At 43.0% G+C, this 17,632-nt stretch overlaps 1 protein-coding gene across 2 annotated transcripts in view; it reads right to left on the bottom strand.

Annotated features, from left to right (window-relative positions):
* Positions 1-2,199: 2,199 nt before the first annotated feature.
* hectd4 (HECT domain E3 ubiquitin protein ligase 4) overlaps positions 2,200-17,632 on the bottom strand; it is a 45,113-nt gene continuing 29,680 nt past the window's right edge. For both annotated transcript variants that reach the window (XM_033618784.2, XM_033618783.2), the window contains exons 53-76: positions 17,483-17,620; positions 17,215-17,351; positions 16,683-16,843; positions 16,411-16,592; positions 16,107-16,312; positions 15,885-16,015; positions 15,567-15,772; positions 15,263-15,442; positions 13,386-14,779; positions 13,087-13,294; positions 12,768-12,991; positions 12,402-12,547; positions 12,208-12,311; positions 9,623-9,746; positions 8,438-8,628; positions 8,087-8,233; positions 7,787-7,906; positions 7,532-7,687; positions 7,319-7,422; positions 6,785-7,006; positions 6,528-6,694; positions 6,182-6,377; positions 4,901-5,123; positions 2,200-4,400 (exon numbers count right to left, since the gene is read on the bottom strand). In XM_033618784.2, coding sequence (XP_033474675.2) covers positions 4,264-4,400; positions 4,901-5,123; positions 6,182-6,377; positions 6,528-6,694; positions 6,785-7,006; positions 7,319-7,422; positions 7,532-7,687; positions 7,787-7,906; positions 8,087-8,233; positions 8,438-8,628; positions 9,623-9,746; positions 12,208-12,311; positions 12,402-12,547; positions 12,768-12,991; positions 13,087-13,294; positions 13,386-14,779; positions 15,263-15,442; positions 15,567-15,772; positions 15,885-16,015; positions 16,107-16,312; positions 16,411-16,592; positions 16,683-16,843; positions 17,215-17,351; positions 17,483-17,620 — 5,204 coding nt within the window. In that variant the 3' untranslated portion in view covers positions 2,200-4,263. The remainder of the gene's footprint in view (positions 4,401-4,900; positions 5,124-6,181; positions 6,378-6,527; positions 6,695-6,784; positions 7,007-7,318; positions 7,423-7,531; positions 7,688-7,786; positions 7,907-8,086; positions 8,234-8,437; positions 8,629-9,622; positions 9,747-12,207; positions 12,312-12,401; positions 12,548-12,767; positions 12,992-13,086; positions 13,295-13,385; positions 14,780-15,262; positions 15,443-15,566; positions 15,773-15,884; positions 16,016-16,106; positions 16,313-16,410; positions 16,593-16,682; positions 16,844-17,214; positions 17,352-17,482; positions 17,621-17,632) is intronic.

Here is a 17,632-nt window from a genome sequence, read left to right on the forward strand (position 1 = left end):
AAACTTCTGGTTTAACCTTGCTTCCAGTTTTTTCTGAGAGATTTCTATAAGCACAGTTTTTGTGCTAAAACTAGGGACAAATAAGCCAGGCTGATATTAGCATGTTGCAGATATATACTGTTGGTGTATACATCGGCCAATAAGTAACAAAAAAGTGTAGCATAGGAATGCCGAACCAGGTGTGAGGTCATTAAAACTCTGTCACAACTGAACAGTCATGCTAAGCAGGTATCTTGGTCACAACTTAAACTAAGGAAACTAATTCAAGATTGTTTGCTTATGTGATGTATTTATGTCAGTGACGGATGATATATCATTATGAGATTATTACCAGATGCGACACTGTTGGGATGGCTGGTGTTGTTTTCACCTCGTGAGTCTGCTTGTATCATCGTGGCGAAATGTGGTCCTTGTGACACCAGCTGTAGCAGGAACTACCACAGCAGCTCTTTTTGCCAGGTGTTAATGTCTGTCTGTCTGTCTGTAGACACATTTTGTCAACATGATAGCATTGCAATCATGCAAGATGCAGTCACGAAGCTTTACAGACCTGTGTAGTGGAGGTCAAAATGAAGGTCAAGTTAAAAGATGATGTGATCCGAGCAAGAAAGCAGGAAATAGGAGGGTAGGAAGAAGGGAAGGGGCCATTACCCCTCCTTTTTACGCCACTGGCCAACATTCATTTGAAGTTATGGATTGCTGTATCGTGGCTGGAATAATCTCATTGCATGATGATGATCTCTGAGCCGAGCTGTAGTTTCGACTGTAAATTTCAAAGGCTAGACATATCAAGTGTTTAAAGAGTGCATCATTCACCAGTTACATTTTTAAAACTCTTCACAAACTGGACTCTTTAAAAGACACATCCAAAAGAAAATTAAACTACTTCATTCTATAAGATATGTGTGTCTACATAGTGTACAGTATTAAGTACTGGATTTGCTGTGTAAACCACTGGAAGGAATGTTTACACAGTGCATATTTAAAGTTATTATTTTGGCTACAGCTTAATTACAATCTCCCCCATACCTAAACTATTCATTGTGCAACAATTAATTAATACCTCTGGTGTCAGCAGCTTACTTTCTAATTAAGTTACCTTCTCCTCAGTGAGTGCTTTGGCACGCAGGGTGCATACAGAATTATATTCTTGAGCAGCTGTGATCCCTTATGAATGAATGGGTAAAATATTACAGGTTTAAATTAGACCAAAGCAGATAATTAATTTAGTCAACACAGATATCTTAATATGATTTTTGTTTAGAGGAGTGTTTTCCAGCCAGGTCAAGTGGCCTCACGGGCTCAGAGGCAGAAGCTGTGAATGGGTCAGTTGCTTATCTCATGGCGTTTCCACACCTTTTGAATTCCGTTCATTCAATTGGCTGGATTGTTAGGGATGTGGCACTTTTCCCAGTTGCTCATTGGTCTGAGTGTCATTGAAACAGGGGTGGTGTCACAAAGAGGGGAGACAGCTGAAAACGACCAGTCAACGTACTGAAGACATTCCTCGAATTCCTCCTGAGTAACCTTGTAGATTTGGTATTAAAAATAGTATATATGAAGATAACTCCACCAATAGAGACCGATGTTTCTCATTGTTAAATCATTTTCTTGGAGGACATCCTGTTTTACGTGACACACCATTGGTACTCCACAGTGTAGCTGAGCTGGGGAGCTACGGTATACACATAATATATATCTCCTATCAACTAAGTTTGCAGTGTAACATGAAAATATCTGAATTGGTTTAATTGTTGCTGATGAAACATTCCTCCTTTTGTTGTGGATGTTTCCCTTAGAATATAGCATATAATGGAGGCGCTGAGTGGACAGGGTGACAGTGTGAGATCCAGCTCGAACTGGCCTGGCCCGGCATTTACTGCTTTGAAAAGGTGTCTGGTTTACTGCAGTGGTGACATAACCAGAGTCGGTTGCAGGGTCCTTGTGTAAAGGCATGTCCTAAAGGAGGCAAAACATGCTTCAGAGGCACCATTCATCATGATCAACACTCATTGTCTGTGTACACAAGTATGCAAATGAGCGATTTTGGGGGGGGGGGGGGGGGGGGGGTTGCAGTAAAAAAACATCCACTTATGAAACATGCTTTTCCCCAACTTAACTGAGCAATATCTGAAAGAAACTAAACAGAAATGGTGGGTCCATTTGTAAAATACATAAAACAGGACAATGGAATTTGTACATGAAGACATTTCTTTATTGTGACACAGAAATCTCAAATGCCATCTGATTCTTTACATCTGTATAATCCATTTTTAGATATGTTAAGTTTCTGATGTGCAGAGGTAAGACAGTAAAAGTTAAGTTAATGCAACCATAAATAATTGTAATAAATATCAAGTAAATGTACAGCACACATTTTTATCGCAACACCTCTTTGTATGGATATGTCCTTTTTATAACCTTATCTACACCCCCTCAGGAGGAGGAGGAAGTAGAGGAGAGAGCGTCCCTGTTAGCAGCGGTATATCACCCTTCAAAAGAACTGAACCAAAAACCAAAACTCGCAAGCAATTCAACAATCCAATATGCGTCAAATGTCAATCCTGTCGGGTGTGTTTCAGTTCTATCCAAGTAAAATGGCGATTTTACTCACACAAGAAAACATGTTTCACCATGAGTAGAAGAGATTGAATCCATCTGAGTACAAGACAAAGGTGATAAGATTACTGGTATTTCCAAAATTCATAAAAAATAACAACACAACAAACCGGATATCCAACAGACATCGCCTAGTTTGCTCATTTTTAGAATCTTTTCTTGGAAGAGTAGTGCAAACCAAAAACAAAAATTATAAAGTGAAGTGAATTAGCAATTCATAAAAACTGCCGTCAAACATAACTTCAGTCTATTTACATTTTTTTTTTTTCGATTTAATTTTTACACAACTAAACATTTGGTTATGGGTAAAATAAACAAACAGGAAAAAAAACAGCAGAATCCTGTTTTTTTCTCAATAAAGAAAACTATGAAAAAGGCAGAACTCAAGATAATCCGCCGCCCCTCCCCCAGTGTATGTGTGTAGATTGTGTATATTTGGGGAGTGAGGGGGGATTGTTGCACATTCAGTAGCAGTAGCACACAAACAATGTAGGAGAGCAGCTCACGAGAACATCTTCTCCTTATCGCTTTCACAAAGCAACGCAGGTTTCACAAACCTGAAATGCAAGCACATCCGAACCAGCAGGCCTCTCCTATCGTCCAAACTACCTGACCTAACATGCCGCCAAAGCTACTCGGATATCGAGAAATCAAAGAGCAGTTTCATAAACTAATAGATTAATATGACTTTTTACATGATTTAAATACCCTCTCTTCGGAGACTTGGATAAAATGTATTCAGTTTATATAGGCATAAGTTAGTTTGTCCATTAGCAGTTCGTATTTTTAAAACAGGCAGTAAACTACATATTATCCTGTACAGCACTTGTTCACATCTTCTGCCTGCTCGTAGCTGACGTGGTCAAAAACAGGCAGCGTCACACATTTCCTTTTTTCTGGTAGTAGTCGTACCTCCGTCTCAGATAGTTCTATGGAAATCATGGGGTTTCCTTTCACATAGCATCACCCTCTGGAGAGAGGCTCCTACAGCAAAGGCATGTTTCAGAACATCACCCCAACAGAGGGGAGACAGAGGGAGGCAGCGAGGTTAAGCATTAGGAGAGGGAAAATCGGTTTGTTGCTTTCACAGCAATGCAAAGTTCTGCAACTCATAGTTTTAGTGAGACCTTTCAACTAAAATGTTACCACAGACAGAGGGTTCAGCAATCAGGAATAGGCTCGCAACTGTAAAGTGCTGATCTGACGTCATCCTATTGGGTTGTTAAATTCACAGAACTTGACTGAAGCTTGTTGAACCCTCTATTAAAAGGTACGGGAGGGGAAAAGGCAAACGAAAAACTGCGTCACAGTTGTTTAACTTCAATGCCATCCTCAAACTCAGTGCAACCAGAACGGACACTCATTAACAGTGTCAAATTATCTTCCCTGAATTCCTCACAAAAACAAACATCCAACACAATCATGAAGCGTAGTATCGGTGTAAACTGTGATAAAAATAAAAAAGCAGGGATAAACATGCAAAGCTTATTAGCCACCAAAAACAAAATGAAATTGAATTTGTGGTTTTGTTGGAGCAGCTGAGCAAAAAAGGACTATGGTCTGTTTCAGAGGAAGGTCCAGGAGTGTGTGTGTGGGGGTGGGCGAAGGTGTATATGCTGGGGAGCGTGGGGTTGTCAAGTCTTCTTAGCCGCTGAGAGGGTCCTCGCGGTAGTGGATGGCATATCGCAGTTTGTCCAGCATCACATCCAGAGAGGTGTACTGGGGCAGTTTCACCATGAACATACAGGTCTCCACGCGAATGTAGCGCGAGTCTGGCTGACCTGGAGGACGAAAAACAGGAAGGTGCATTACAACAAAATCACCTAGTACTTCTCCTTGCGTAACGAGTCCTGTTGTGTATGTTTGTATACTACTGGAGTTTTAACATGAATCTGCAGCAGCCAGTGAGTTGAAGTGTAGCAGCTGTTAGCAATAATAAACTTGTCTAGGTGATGAAAGTGTTTGTTAACAAATTTTATCTGCAGTTAACCCTTGTAGACAGATCCCACTTCTGTAATAATGTTAAGTTCACACAACAGAAACAGTTTGTTTTCTACACAGAACAGATTCATATGTCCACATGTGTTTTCGCAGACAAACCTGTTTACAAACCAGACAAGCTGTGGTAAACAGCATGTTCAAAGTCTGTCATCAAGACTTCAAGGCAAGACAAGTTGCTTTGATAGTAACAGTAGTTTCTTCAATTAGAGGAGCAATATGAAATGAGTTAGCAGTGCTTCGATTCCAAACACAGCCCTGTTGAAACCTAGTTAGCCATTACCTGCAGCTCCATCAGGAGGGGCGATCTTCATGGGGTACGGGGGAACGTGGGCGGTGTCGGGCCCCCCGTCCTTGCAGGGGCAGGTGAATGGTATTCGCTCCTGGTTGCAAGCAAACTTAATGAATTTGCAGAGCTCCTCTTGTGTGAACATCTCCAAAGCGGTCCAGAAGAACTCGATGTGCTGGTCGGTCTCCATCAGACCCACCTGATACATTGTGTGAGCCTACAGAGAGAGAGTAGGGCATACTTTGATTAGATTTGATTAATGTCAGACTGCACAACTTTTCAATCGATTTCACTGTTGCAGACAAATCTTCAATATCAGAATAAAATCATAAAAGCTTTGCTAGGGCGGTGGCACACTCTTGTGATCTCAATCGTTTGGTGTAAGGTCATCACAAAACTCATCTTGACGTACTGACAAAAAGAAACATATTCAACATTATTTATAGTTTTTAGTCTTAGCTCATGCGGATACTAAAGTTCAATCATGTCAACATTATCAACGACCAGTAGGTGTGCTCTTTCCAGCACCAAACAGGAAGCAACAAACCAGCAGGACAGTAAACATGGAGGGGACTCAGGGGAGGCAAGAGTCTGTGTTTAATTCCGCATGTATCTGCTCTACTAACCTGCAACTACATTAGTGAGAAATTTTTACATTTGAAATGGTTCGCCTCTTATTCCCATGGTTTCCTCCTACTAGAATAGTGCAGCTAGACAATAGAGACTGGGAATAAGTTGAAGCGACAAAATCCAAAATGTTAAGCTTGTACACACATACAGTTTATCTTAATGGATTACATTGATGTTGAATGGACACGAATACTGTCAACATATGACACCTTTTATTTTGTATCTCTAAAATGATGTGTTTTTGCAGACATGTAGGGCACAGTAAATATGTCATATGAGTTTGACAGAATATTTTCCACCAAGAGCAGGATGGGAAATAATCACAAAAGAAATCTAGTTGTAGTCTTGCAAACAGTGACCTTGCAAGATCCTCAGTCTTTACAATGTCTTATATTCTGTGACAGTCTTTAGATGTGAGGGGGTGTCAGACTTCAGTCTTTTAAGTCTTTTCCAAGTCTTTTAATGTACAGTAGGCACTATACTAGCCTGTAAGAGAATAAGGTGTTTGTCATGTAAACCAATGACATATATATTTGTGATTGGCTGAGAACAGGTTTGGATAATATGTGGGGGTGGGAAACTTTTACACTTGCTTTGTAATGTAGTACAAACAGATTTCAACAGGGACACAAATGTATGTATTACCTTAAGGAACTCCAGGTTGATGTAAGGCAGGCCGCAGGTGCGTAGCTCCATCTCTAGAGGGCTGAGCATGGTGAGCAGCTGTAGAGGAATAATTGAGCCGAGCCCCGCACGCACCGCTGTCATACACTCCACGTTCTCCAGCTCCCTCAGACGAAGGCCCCGCACCGCCCGCGCATACATATCCTTGTTCTCCCAGCTTAACCAACATAAATGAGCACACCATAAATAAAAGATGAAGACATTAGACTATAGTGAGCTGGGTCTTGTAGATAAATGCAGTTTAAAAAGACAATGACAAGAAAACCCACACTGCATGAAGATAATCATGTGAGTATGTTTCCTGTACCTGACAGTGAGGCTGCGACCTCCCTGACAAAGCTCTACCTCCTCGCCCGTCATAGTGACATAGGTGAAAGTGCAGCAGGGCCGGCTGGGGGAGTCGGGGCTTTCTCCTGAATGGTGCTGGGAGGAGAGCTCAGCACATAGGGCCTCCAGCTCCGTCTCATCACTTGCCTGAGGAGTCGAGAACAGATGTCACGTTAAAGTCTCTAGAACCCTGATATTATCAGAAAAGACATGAAGTATAGACCACTGGTCCCTTACATTTTCAAACTTCTTGACATAGTTGTAGGTGAGCACATCAGCTTCCTGCAGGTCCTGCTCTGTGTCGAGGGACTCACCCACCAGACCCTTCCAAAAAGAGCCCAGTAGGTCCAAAGGAAGTGGCACATCTGCGCGGATGGCTATACCAAGAAGCTGACCAAAGAAGTGCAACAACTGTTCCTCTGCATAGCTGATGGGGCAGGGCGTCAGGATGTACTTCCCCTGGGAAAAACAAAACACAACTATGAATCATATTACATCATCTGTGATGAACTTTGCTGTGCCACATATAATTCTGAGAAAAGCTGTATTCTTGTTACTGACATAACACTGTAGTTTTGTTATAGCACCCCAAAATGTCCTCACAGCTTACTGTGAACGTTTTCAAAGCCAAAGCATTAGAACTGTAAGGAAACATTGTGATTTCAAGCAGTGATGGGCCAATCCTGACTAGGACATAATGCCTTGTCGGGAGGAACAAGAGTGTCAAATACAGAACATAGTGAAAACATGTCAGATCCTGAAAAAGCGTACCTTGTTACGGTTGGCTGCAGCACTGGGGCAGGGGAGCAGCAGGGAAAGAGCAGAACTCTGTAACTCCTTACACACCTGCCATAGGAAATGTCTGAAGGAGCCACCTGGAGAGACAGATTCATCAAAGCTACAGTTAAGTCGGAAAAAAAAATCTTGACAAGTAAAAGACTGCAGAGCTATACAGAAAAAAAGATGTCAAGGGGAAATTCTAACTTGTGCCATGAACTTCCTCTCCAGTGAAGCGGATGTTAAAGGCATAGGTCGGATCTCCTCCACTGGCCAGTTTCACACAAAGCTGGGACGACGGCATGCAGGACAGTTGGCGTGCTGCCTGGCAGAAATATGTGTTCTCTGATGATCTGATCTCACCTAAAGGACAAATAAGAAAAAGAATGTTTGCAAAGATCCACTGCGAGCGATATGAAATGGGAAACAATGAACATGTGGTCAAGTGTAAGGAATCCATACCTCCCACAATCTCTAGTGGGTCCAGTGTAATCTCTGGGGCAGCGTGGTCAGCTGTCCGCTGTACTGTTGCATTCAGTACCCTGTTCATTACTGTGACCTTAGTGTCATAGAAGATCAGACCTATAATTGGTGATGAGTGTATAAGTGAAAAGATCTGATGAGACATTTATGTTTCAACAAAGCAGGTTTCCTGTGTAATAATCTGGCATATATTGGCATGGCATATGTTCTATATATATTCTGTATCTATCTATCTATCTATACATGACATGTCCCCTTGACCTGCTAGATCCTGCTCACCTTTGGCCTCACATAACAGTGCTGCAATGCTGTTCTGATAGGTATGTGTCTGTCTCAGCTCCACTAGTGGTAGGAAGAAACTTTCCAGGGTGTTGTTGAGGGACTGTAGCAACGCAAAGCGCAGGCGCAGGCTCTCCACGGGCACATCTGAAAACACACAGAAAGTCAAATATACTAAATTATAAAACAACCAAGCAAGCGTGACTTACAGTATGTATCAAGCATGTATCTAACACTGTAAATGGCATTGTGTGCATTGGATTCGAAGAGAACAACAGTAACAGCAGGATTTTTGCCTTTTTAATCATCTTGTTTACTACACAGAAAGTAACAAACAAGTGGTTTACTTACTGAGCAGGCAGGCCACACGAGGATCAGCAATATCGCCAGGGTCCAGGTAGGCTTCATGGGGGTGTAGTCTGGCTGGTGTGATGGCCAGGTGACGGCAGAGTCTGTTGATGTACTGGACCAATGCTACATCCATTTCCAAGGTCCACTTCCTGCAGGCCTTCTGGGCATGACGAGTGTCTATACAGGTACACCTGGTACAGAGGACAGGTGCTGTTAAGTAGAGAACTCCCATAATGTTTAGTTCCTTATGTTAATACAATAACAGTCAGTAATTTATCAAAGACTTACAGGTGTTTGAACATGAGATACACTGAAATATCTGGACCATCTGGATGGCTTGAATGTTTTTAAATTGGACTGGCTTTACCAATTTTAACACTGGACAAAGTGAAGATTGTACAACTGCATTTTGTAGAAGTACACATAGTCAACAGATACTCATCATAAAAGGGGTTAGACTGGGAAAATGTGGTCATAACATATTGGAATACTATAGGAGTTTAAATAACACCATTAGCATACTTAGTTATTTCGTATCAAAAATCTGAGAAATTGTCCTGAAATGACTGTTAACTTGGTGAGTCGCTTTCTTTCTGTTTCGAGTACAGAAAATGGACCAATGTCATACTGCATTACACTTAGATGACTAGTATGAAAATGAAGAAGGACATCAATTTAAAATCGCATTCTATGCTTGGAAATTTTGAGCAGTAATATATATCAGTTATCAGTATTTTAGTATTGGTATATTTACCAACTCAAGATATGAGAAAAATTAATCTGTAATTGTATTTGTGCATCTTAAATGTGTGCATCCTTGAGTTATTTTGGACGGTATGTGCAAGTCTTACATAGTGCACTGTACGTATAGAGTATACAAGCATAATATATGTATGAGTGCATGAATACATATGACTGTTCAAGAGTATATATTAGCATATGGTTATACAAATAATATGTACATATACTATTATGTTTTGTTTGTCACTGTGTATTATGTTGTTGGTTGTTTAAAAATATCAATAAATTAAAAAAAAGTAAACAACATTTTTCTGTTTCTGAGAAGAGAGACATTTTGTCAGAACACCACATGTCTGGTTCCCAGACAGCTCATGCATGTGATGATATTTGAGTAACAGCAGTCTGTGTGCTGGTTATTGGGGTCTTGACTTTCCCCAGGCTCACCTTTCAAAGTGTAGGTCATAACCACAAGCCAAAATCGCCCTCCAGACACTGCGGATGTCCTGCTTGGCCCGGTCAACAGCAAATTTATGGAAGCCTTCAAGTGTCAGGTATTTCTCCTCTGGGACTAAAGAAGACAAAATGGTATGTGAGGGCAGCTTGGTTTCAAGACAGGAATCACATTTACTCTTGTAGGGTAGTAAAGTGTCATACTGTAGTAGGGCCCATCAGATGTTACCAGTATGCAAAATAAGCAGTCTGAAGATATTGCACCTTCAGACTGCTTATTTTGTCTAACCAGAAACACATTTAATTTTCAGTTATATAAAACAAAGACAAAAGCATAAAATCACTCCTGTCATTGGACTGATCAGTTTATACTTATTGTTTCATTATGAAACCCAAGTTTATGTGAAGAAAGGGAAGCAGAGCAAAGTCACTTTAACACTGCACCATGTAGCTACATGCTAATGTCAGGGAAACATGCAATCTTGGTCACAGATTTTGTTTATTTCTCACAGATTTCTGACTATATTTTTGCTTGAACATGTCTGGTTATTAAGATTTTGGTTTTAAAGCTTTGATTGGTGATTTTTCATGGTAGAAAGTGCCACCATACACGGTCACAGTCATTCTCCCTGGCTGCAATGACAGTGCAGAAACACCAAAAGCGCAGAACGAGAGAGAGAGCGCAGACACGGAAGACACAGGAACACTGACCAATCAGAGCAGACCAGGCTTTTTCCAGGAGGAGGCTTACAGAGACAGGTGCTAAAAATTAGCATTTCAGACAGAGGGTGAATACAGGTATTCCAGCACAGGCATTATGAGGAAAATAGCATTTTTTTTGTTGTAGAAACCAAAAATACAAGTATGAACCTGAAATACAGTACAGGCCAAAAGTTTGGACACACCTTCTCATTCAATGCGTTTTCTTTATTTTCATGACTATTTACATTGTAGATTCTCACTGAAGGCATCAAAACTATGAATGAACACATGTGGAGTTATGTACTTAACAAAAAAAGGTGAAATAACTGAAAACATGTTTTATATTCTAGTTTCTTCAAAATAGCCACCCTTTGCTCTGATATCTGCTTTGCACACTCTTGGCATTCTCTGGATGAGCTTCAAGAGGTAGTCACCTGAAATGGTTTCCACTTCACAAGTGTGCCTTATCAGGGTTAATTAGTGGAATTTCTTGCTTTATCAATGGGGTCGGGACCATCAGTTGTGTTGTGCAGAAGTCAGGTTAATACACAGCCGACAGCCCTATTGGACAACTGTTAAAATTCATATTATGGCAAGAACCAATCAGCTAACTAAAGAAAAACGAGTGGCCATCATTACTTTAAGAAATGAAGGTCAGTCAGTCCGGAAAATTGCAAAAACTTTAAATGTGTCCCCAAGTGGAGTCGCAAAAACCATCAAGCGCTACAACGAAACTGGCACACATGAGAACCGACCCAGGAAAGGAAGACCAAGAGTCACCTCTGCTTCTGAGGATAAGTTCATCCGAGTCACCAGCCTCAGAAATCGCAAGTTAACAGCAGCTCAGATCAGAGACCAGATGAATGCCACACAGAGTTCTAGCAGCAGACCCATCTCTAGAACAACTGTTAAGAGGAGACTGCGCCAGTCAGGCCTTCATGGTCAAATAGCTGCTAGGAAACCACTGCTAAGGAGAGGCAACAAGCAGAAGAGATTTGTTTGGGCCAAGAAACACAAGGAATGGACATTAGACCAGTGGAAATCTGTGCTTTGGTCTGATGAGTCCAAATTTGAGATCTTTGGTTCCAACCGCCGTGTCTTTGTGAGACGCAGAAAAGGTGAACGGATGGATTCCACATGCCTGGTTCCCACTGTGAAGCATGGAGGAGGAGGTGTGATGGTGTCGGGGTGTTTTGCTGGTGACACTGTTGGGGATTTATTCAAAATTGAAGGCACACTGAACCAGCATGGCTACCACAGCATCCTGCAGCGACATGCCATCCCATCCGGTTGGCGTTTAGTTGGACGATCATTTATTTTTCAACAGGACAATGACCCCAAACACACCTCCAGGCTGTGTAAGGGCTATTTGACCAAGAAGGAGAGTGATGGAGTGCTGCGGCAGATGACCTGGCCTCCACAGTCACCGGACCTGAACCCAATCGAGATGGTTTGGGGTGAGCTGGACCGCAGAGTGAAGGCAAAGGGGCCAACAAGTGCTAAACACCTCTGGGAACTCCTTCAAGACTGTTGGAAAACCATTTCAGGTGACTACCTCTTGAAGCTCATCGAGAGAATGCCAAGAGTGTGCAAAGCAGATATCAGAGCAAAGGGTGGCTATTTTGAAGAAACTAGAATATAAAACATGTTTTCAGTTATTTCACCTTTTTTTGTTAAGTACATAACTCCACATGTGTTCATTCATAGTTTTGATGCCTTCAGTGAGAATCTACAATGTAAATAGTCATGAAAATAAAGAAAATGCATTGAATGAGAAGGTGTGTCCAAACTTTTGGCCTGTACTGTAGGTCCTTACTGAGGTGTAATCGATTTAACACTACATTAACCTGACTTAAGTGTGTGTAATTACTGCCAACCTTCAGCTTTCTTGGCAGGAGATTTTTCCACATCCTTCTCATCAGGTCTAGATTTCTCAGGAGATTTTGGCTTCAGGACTGTCTTCTTCTCACTCAGTGCAGTCCTGCCAGAGGCAACAGACCAGGAAATTTAATTAATTACTGTGTCAAAGTTTAAATGTACCTAAACCTGTGCTTAAAAACAAAATACTCACCTGACACTGTTGAGCACAGACTTTTCCTTGGTAGGGGGTTTGGTGATGGGCCTCTTGGTGCTCACGACCTTGCCCTGGTGCTGCTCTTTTCCTGCTTTGCTGTATTTGTTTTTATTGGGCTTGGGAGTGCCATACTTTCTTAGAATCTGATACAAACAAATCATTTTAACACACGTGAATGTACATACAGTGTTAAGTGTTAAAAATGTACTTGTGGTGGTTGAGCTCAGAGGGAAGCAGGGGGGAGCTGCAAAATGTTACACTTGAAAATTGGCCGCAAAACAGGATCACTGGATAATACAGCAAAACTGTGAACGACATTAACTCAGAGCATTTTTGAATGTTTGCTGCCAGTGTGTTACATACCTGAGTAAGCTGGTCTTCAAGTACTTTCTTTGGAGGCCTAACATTGGTGAAGAAAGTATGCAGTAGGTTGCCAGGTGTCTGAGCATTGATCTGCTCCTTGCTGAGGTAAATGTCAGACACTTTAACTGGCTTGGCCTGTGTGAGGCTGAGCATCTGCTCTGAGTGCACGCAGCTCTTGAAAATGTCTGTGAGCACATCTCGTGCTCCAGAAACAAGCTTGTCACCTTAAAACATGGAGATAGATTATTTAAAATTTGGCAGATACTGGCAGAACTAATGTCAGTGTGTAAAAGCAGAACATATGTAATCTAACACCAACCTCTGACTGACTTGTCCAGGAAGTAGTCTTCAAGTGCGGAACTTCCCTGTGTGTCAAACAGGCTTTGGTTAACACTGGAGGCTGTGAGGATCTCCTCATTGGTCAATTCCATAAGTTCCTCTTCTCCTTCCAGACTGGACAAGCCAATCAGATCACTGCTGTTGAAAAGACTGGCACGGATCTTTTCCACTTTGGCTCGAGAACGAACCTGTGATTAACAAAAGAAAGACAAGCGTATTTCCTCAAAACAACACAAAATCAAACACCTTAGATCTATTATGGTGCTCTTATCAACTCACCTCAATGACAGCATAACCCTTGATGGGCCTGGCCATGACTGCATTGCTCTCCAGTGAAGTGACTGTGTGCATAGAGCCCCCATCTGACACTGACGGTGTTTCTGCACTGTCGAGAGGCTCCCCCAAGCTCCCAAGACTCCCCAGGCTTCCTGTACTGCACAGGGAGGTATCTTGACTCTCCTGACTAGAAACGGTCTGGGGGTCTTGGGGGCCCTGCTGAGGGTACGTGACAGCCGAAGCTGCAGCAGCAGGGGTGAGGGGCGGAACAGCTTCCTGATCGACAGAAAGTTCACTGGCAGTGCGGGACACTCCCTGAGAGGAGCTGCAGATCGACGTCTGGCTGGTAGAAGCTGAAGCGCTCACGCTCATAGCTGGAGTTACGCTGCTGGAGCTGTCAGGACTCTCAGGACCTCCATTGTTGGAGAAGGGGCGCTCAGGTTCAGGTCCCGCTTTACCATCCTGAGGACTAGAAACCCCAGCTCCAGTTTTGGGCTTCTTTGGGTCCTCTTCCTGCAGAGGGATGAAGACTTCATCTTTGAAGAGCCCTCCATGTGCGTTGCAAGCCCTGCGGATAGCATTACGAACCACGGCCTCCTCCAGGTGCGTGGGGATACCTGAGAGCACCAGCAGGCGGCTGTGGGCAGTGGGACCCACCAGGGCGTGGCAGGCATCTGTCACTGCATCACTGGTCACACTTAAGCCCTGCGGATCCTTATTGGCGAGATGTCGTAGTATCATGAGGAGTGTGAGGCAGCGGTGGAACCACAGCATATCCTCAGGTTTACTACCTGCCATGTTCAGCAGGGCACTGTCACTCTCTGACAACCGCGCACCTCCACTCCCCCGTTTCCCAGAGACTGCTGCTGCCACTGCAGCCGCTGCTCTCTCGCGCTTCATCTTCACCTTCTTACGTTTAGATAGCAGACTGGGGCTCTGTGGCGTCTGGCCCGGGGACGATGACGAAGATGATGAAGAGTCACTAAGGTTAGGGGCACTGGTGGAGGACAGGGCTCCCACTGAAGAGCCGCCAACATTGAGGGGAAGCGTCACCTCTGCCACAGCCAGACACACCTCCATCAGAGCATGGAAGTAGGTGGAGAACCGACTCTGCTCCGCTCCCAGAGCCAACGCTACACCGCCAGATGATGACCCCCCTGCTCCAGCGCCTCCAGCAGTCCATCCCTGAGTCTCCCGGTCGTAGAGCTTTCGGAGCTCTGTTTGCAGGGCCATGAGCACTGCAAGGCAAGGGTTAAGCAGCAGAGCAATGGAGCTGGAGAGACCAGCAGGGCTCTTGCGCTGCTCCAGGTGGTGGATCTTCCGCAAAAGCTCAGCCAGTAAATGAAAGATGAGCTCTTTTATGGAGGGAGCCAGATCAGTGGTCCAAAGTAAACCACCTAAAACAATACAAACAATGACACAGAAAACATTTCAAGTTGTTAAAATCCATATTTATGTTTGGTATGATTTATCTTGCAAGTTCTTTTATGATTTATTGAGCTAGTAGTGAAGAATAATAAATATGCAGGTTTAACTAGTTTACAAACACTACACATTTTTAAGATTGACATTTTATTACCTTGTAAGTACAAGAAGTACAAGAGTTTATTGCAGTTTTGAATAACCAAGCAAAGACTTAAAAACCCACATCAAAAGAGGTATTATATTTTATTTTTTTGACTTCTTAATTTTGCTTTTTTACTGAGAATATACACCAAAAAGCATTAAATAATATCCAAAGGTCATAACACAAAATCCATGTGTGTCTGCTGGATAATTGTGAAGAAGGATGGGTTGCATTAAATAATGTATACAGCAACAACAAACAGGTTAATACATTAGGCTCATTAAAGTGCTGTTGTCACCGGTGGTCAACCTACCTAGTAGTTCGACCACTTGCAGCAGCACAGATGAGGGCACTGTGTCCAGCTCATCCTCTGATCGCTCACTGTCCTCCCCCAGTTTCCATGTCAACAGCTGTTCAGCAAATGCCATGGCCAGAGGAAACTCCAATGGCAAGGAATGCAGCACCAGTACAGCACCAGGAGGGGGCGACACCCCTACAAACAAAACAATAGGATATTTAATGCCATTTCATCTTGTCTTGTCTTTTTTTTTTGTTTCTTTTTTAACAAAACCTTGAAGCAGCCTGTATGAATCTTTCTCTGGGAGGTGGATACTCACCAAGTTTGATGTGCACCTTGTCAGTGGGTATGATAACAGAGGGGTATTGGTTGGTGGTGGGAGGGGGAGTAAGGCCTGTGTTGGTAGGTGAGGCATCCAGAGGATAGCACACTGCCTCCATCAGATTTAGCTGGCCATTTCTGCGTACTTTGTGACCCAGGCCATACACCATGACTCGAGCCCAGGGGGCCTTATAAAGGCTGGAGCTAATGGAGTGGAAAAGACAGCAGGTTATTTTAAACATTTTACAGGAAGTGGATGGTAGGAAATCTGAGTTCATCACAAATTGCTGAAGTTGAACACTTCTGAGAAACTCACTCTTTGCGACATCCTAACTGGCTCTCCTTGCAGGATACGATCACAAACGCAGCACCTGGAAAGCTGACATCCATGCTAACCTTTGACTCTGTCACAGGGAACTCCTCAGATGTAAACTGCTCTGGTGCATTCTGTAAAAGTAAACGAAATTATCAGAGAAGATTAGCGACATTACAAACTGGGGAGGTATCCAGGGGCATATTTATTAAATCAAGCACTGACCTGTAGAAAGCAGCAGATCTGCTTTGTGAGCTCCAGCAGGCTTTCCTCTCCTTGATGCAAGGCACGGGTGATGGCCACTGTCAGCCACTCCCGGATGGGCTGAGCATTGCCCTGGTAGAATAGTTCTGAGGGAGAGCAGCTTTGGCCCTGGAGGTTGTGGAGCACCGACTGAGCCAGTAGGATAGAGCTAGAACTAATAGTGCCATCTGTAGGAAGAACATCAGCACAATCAGCACAGAAACACAAACGATCATTAACACCACATTCAGAGATCCAGCAATTTAAAAGAAAGATTAACACTCACCAGGGAGGGGAGGAGCCAGCAGCTGATTGGACAGCAGCTGCAGGTGCTCTAACGTGATGTCACGGATAGCAGGTATGTGGAATAGACGAGTGAAGGTGTGGGGATTCTTGGGGGCAAAGATGTTGAGCAAGGCCATACGACAGTATAACCGAGCCAGCGCACTCTCACAGCGAAGCAGTTCCCTGCAGCAAAGCAGTAAAACAGACATTATACTGAGCACTGGTGCAGGAAGCATTTACATTTTGCTAATCATCTGTGGGTTCATACGTTACCTATGAATCTGAATGTTGCTACTGTCTAGTGAGACTAAGCCATTAGCTGCAGTCCGTCGTGATCCTGCAGGTGGGCGCTCCAACATCTCAATAGGGTACCAGTACCTCACCAGAACCCCCTCACTGCGCAGGTAGGTCTCCACCTGTACCAGCTCATTCACCTGAGGAAGTATAAGTAAACAAAAAAGGTTATGGCTTTGGAACAGGTTAAGTGATACTGGTGATACAAGGACAGCCAAAAAATATTTAAATGGGCCTAGGATAACATATGAGTAATATGTGGTGTCAATATAGGCTTGAAGAAGAGTTAAGTTGAAGAAAACTGGTATTGTATCTCTAAAGGAGGTGCTTAATATGTGTTTATATATGGTCAAACAAGTTTTGCAGTAGGTCTAAGTTAGGCATTTATTTGTGAAATTAAATAGGATTATTTTACTGATTACTTTAATTTTAGTGTTGTCATTAAATTTGAGTTTATTGACACATTCCCAATAATGACTCAAAACACTGAAGCATCAACTACTGTACTTACTGAGTCCACATCCAGCACCACGCCATGCAAACCAAAGGTCTTCAACATGCCCCGGATAGCAAACTTGGGCAGGGCTGTTCCTCCTGTGGTGGTGTTGGTATTGTTGCTGTCCGGAGAGCGGATGACCACAGTCAAGCCTGTGTTGGGTAAGCAAAATATCATGAAGATTAAGTAAATTGTACACTGTGTCAACTCAAGTTTTACTATAGTGCTCTCTCACAATGCAAACTGAAATCATATTATTTAAAGTGATGAAGGTCAATAGTACCTTTGCGAACTTTGTCAATAGTGAACTTGTTGGCCTCATCCTTGATATCCTCGATGGTAGGGAGGTAAAGGTCACGTGGGATGCCACCATTCTCCTCATACAGGAACTCCACTGTCTGTCTTGCAATGTCAACCATGCCTGTTGTGAACA

This window comes from Epinephelus lanceolatus, chromosome 9 (assembly GCF_041903045.1).
Source record: "Epinephelus lanceolatus isolate andai-2023 chromosome 9, ASM4190304v1, whole genome shotgun sequence".
Lineage (NCBI taxonomy): Eukaryota > Metazoa > Chordata > Actinopteri > Perciformes > Serranidae > Epinephelus > Epinephelus lanceolatus.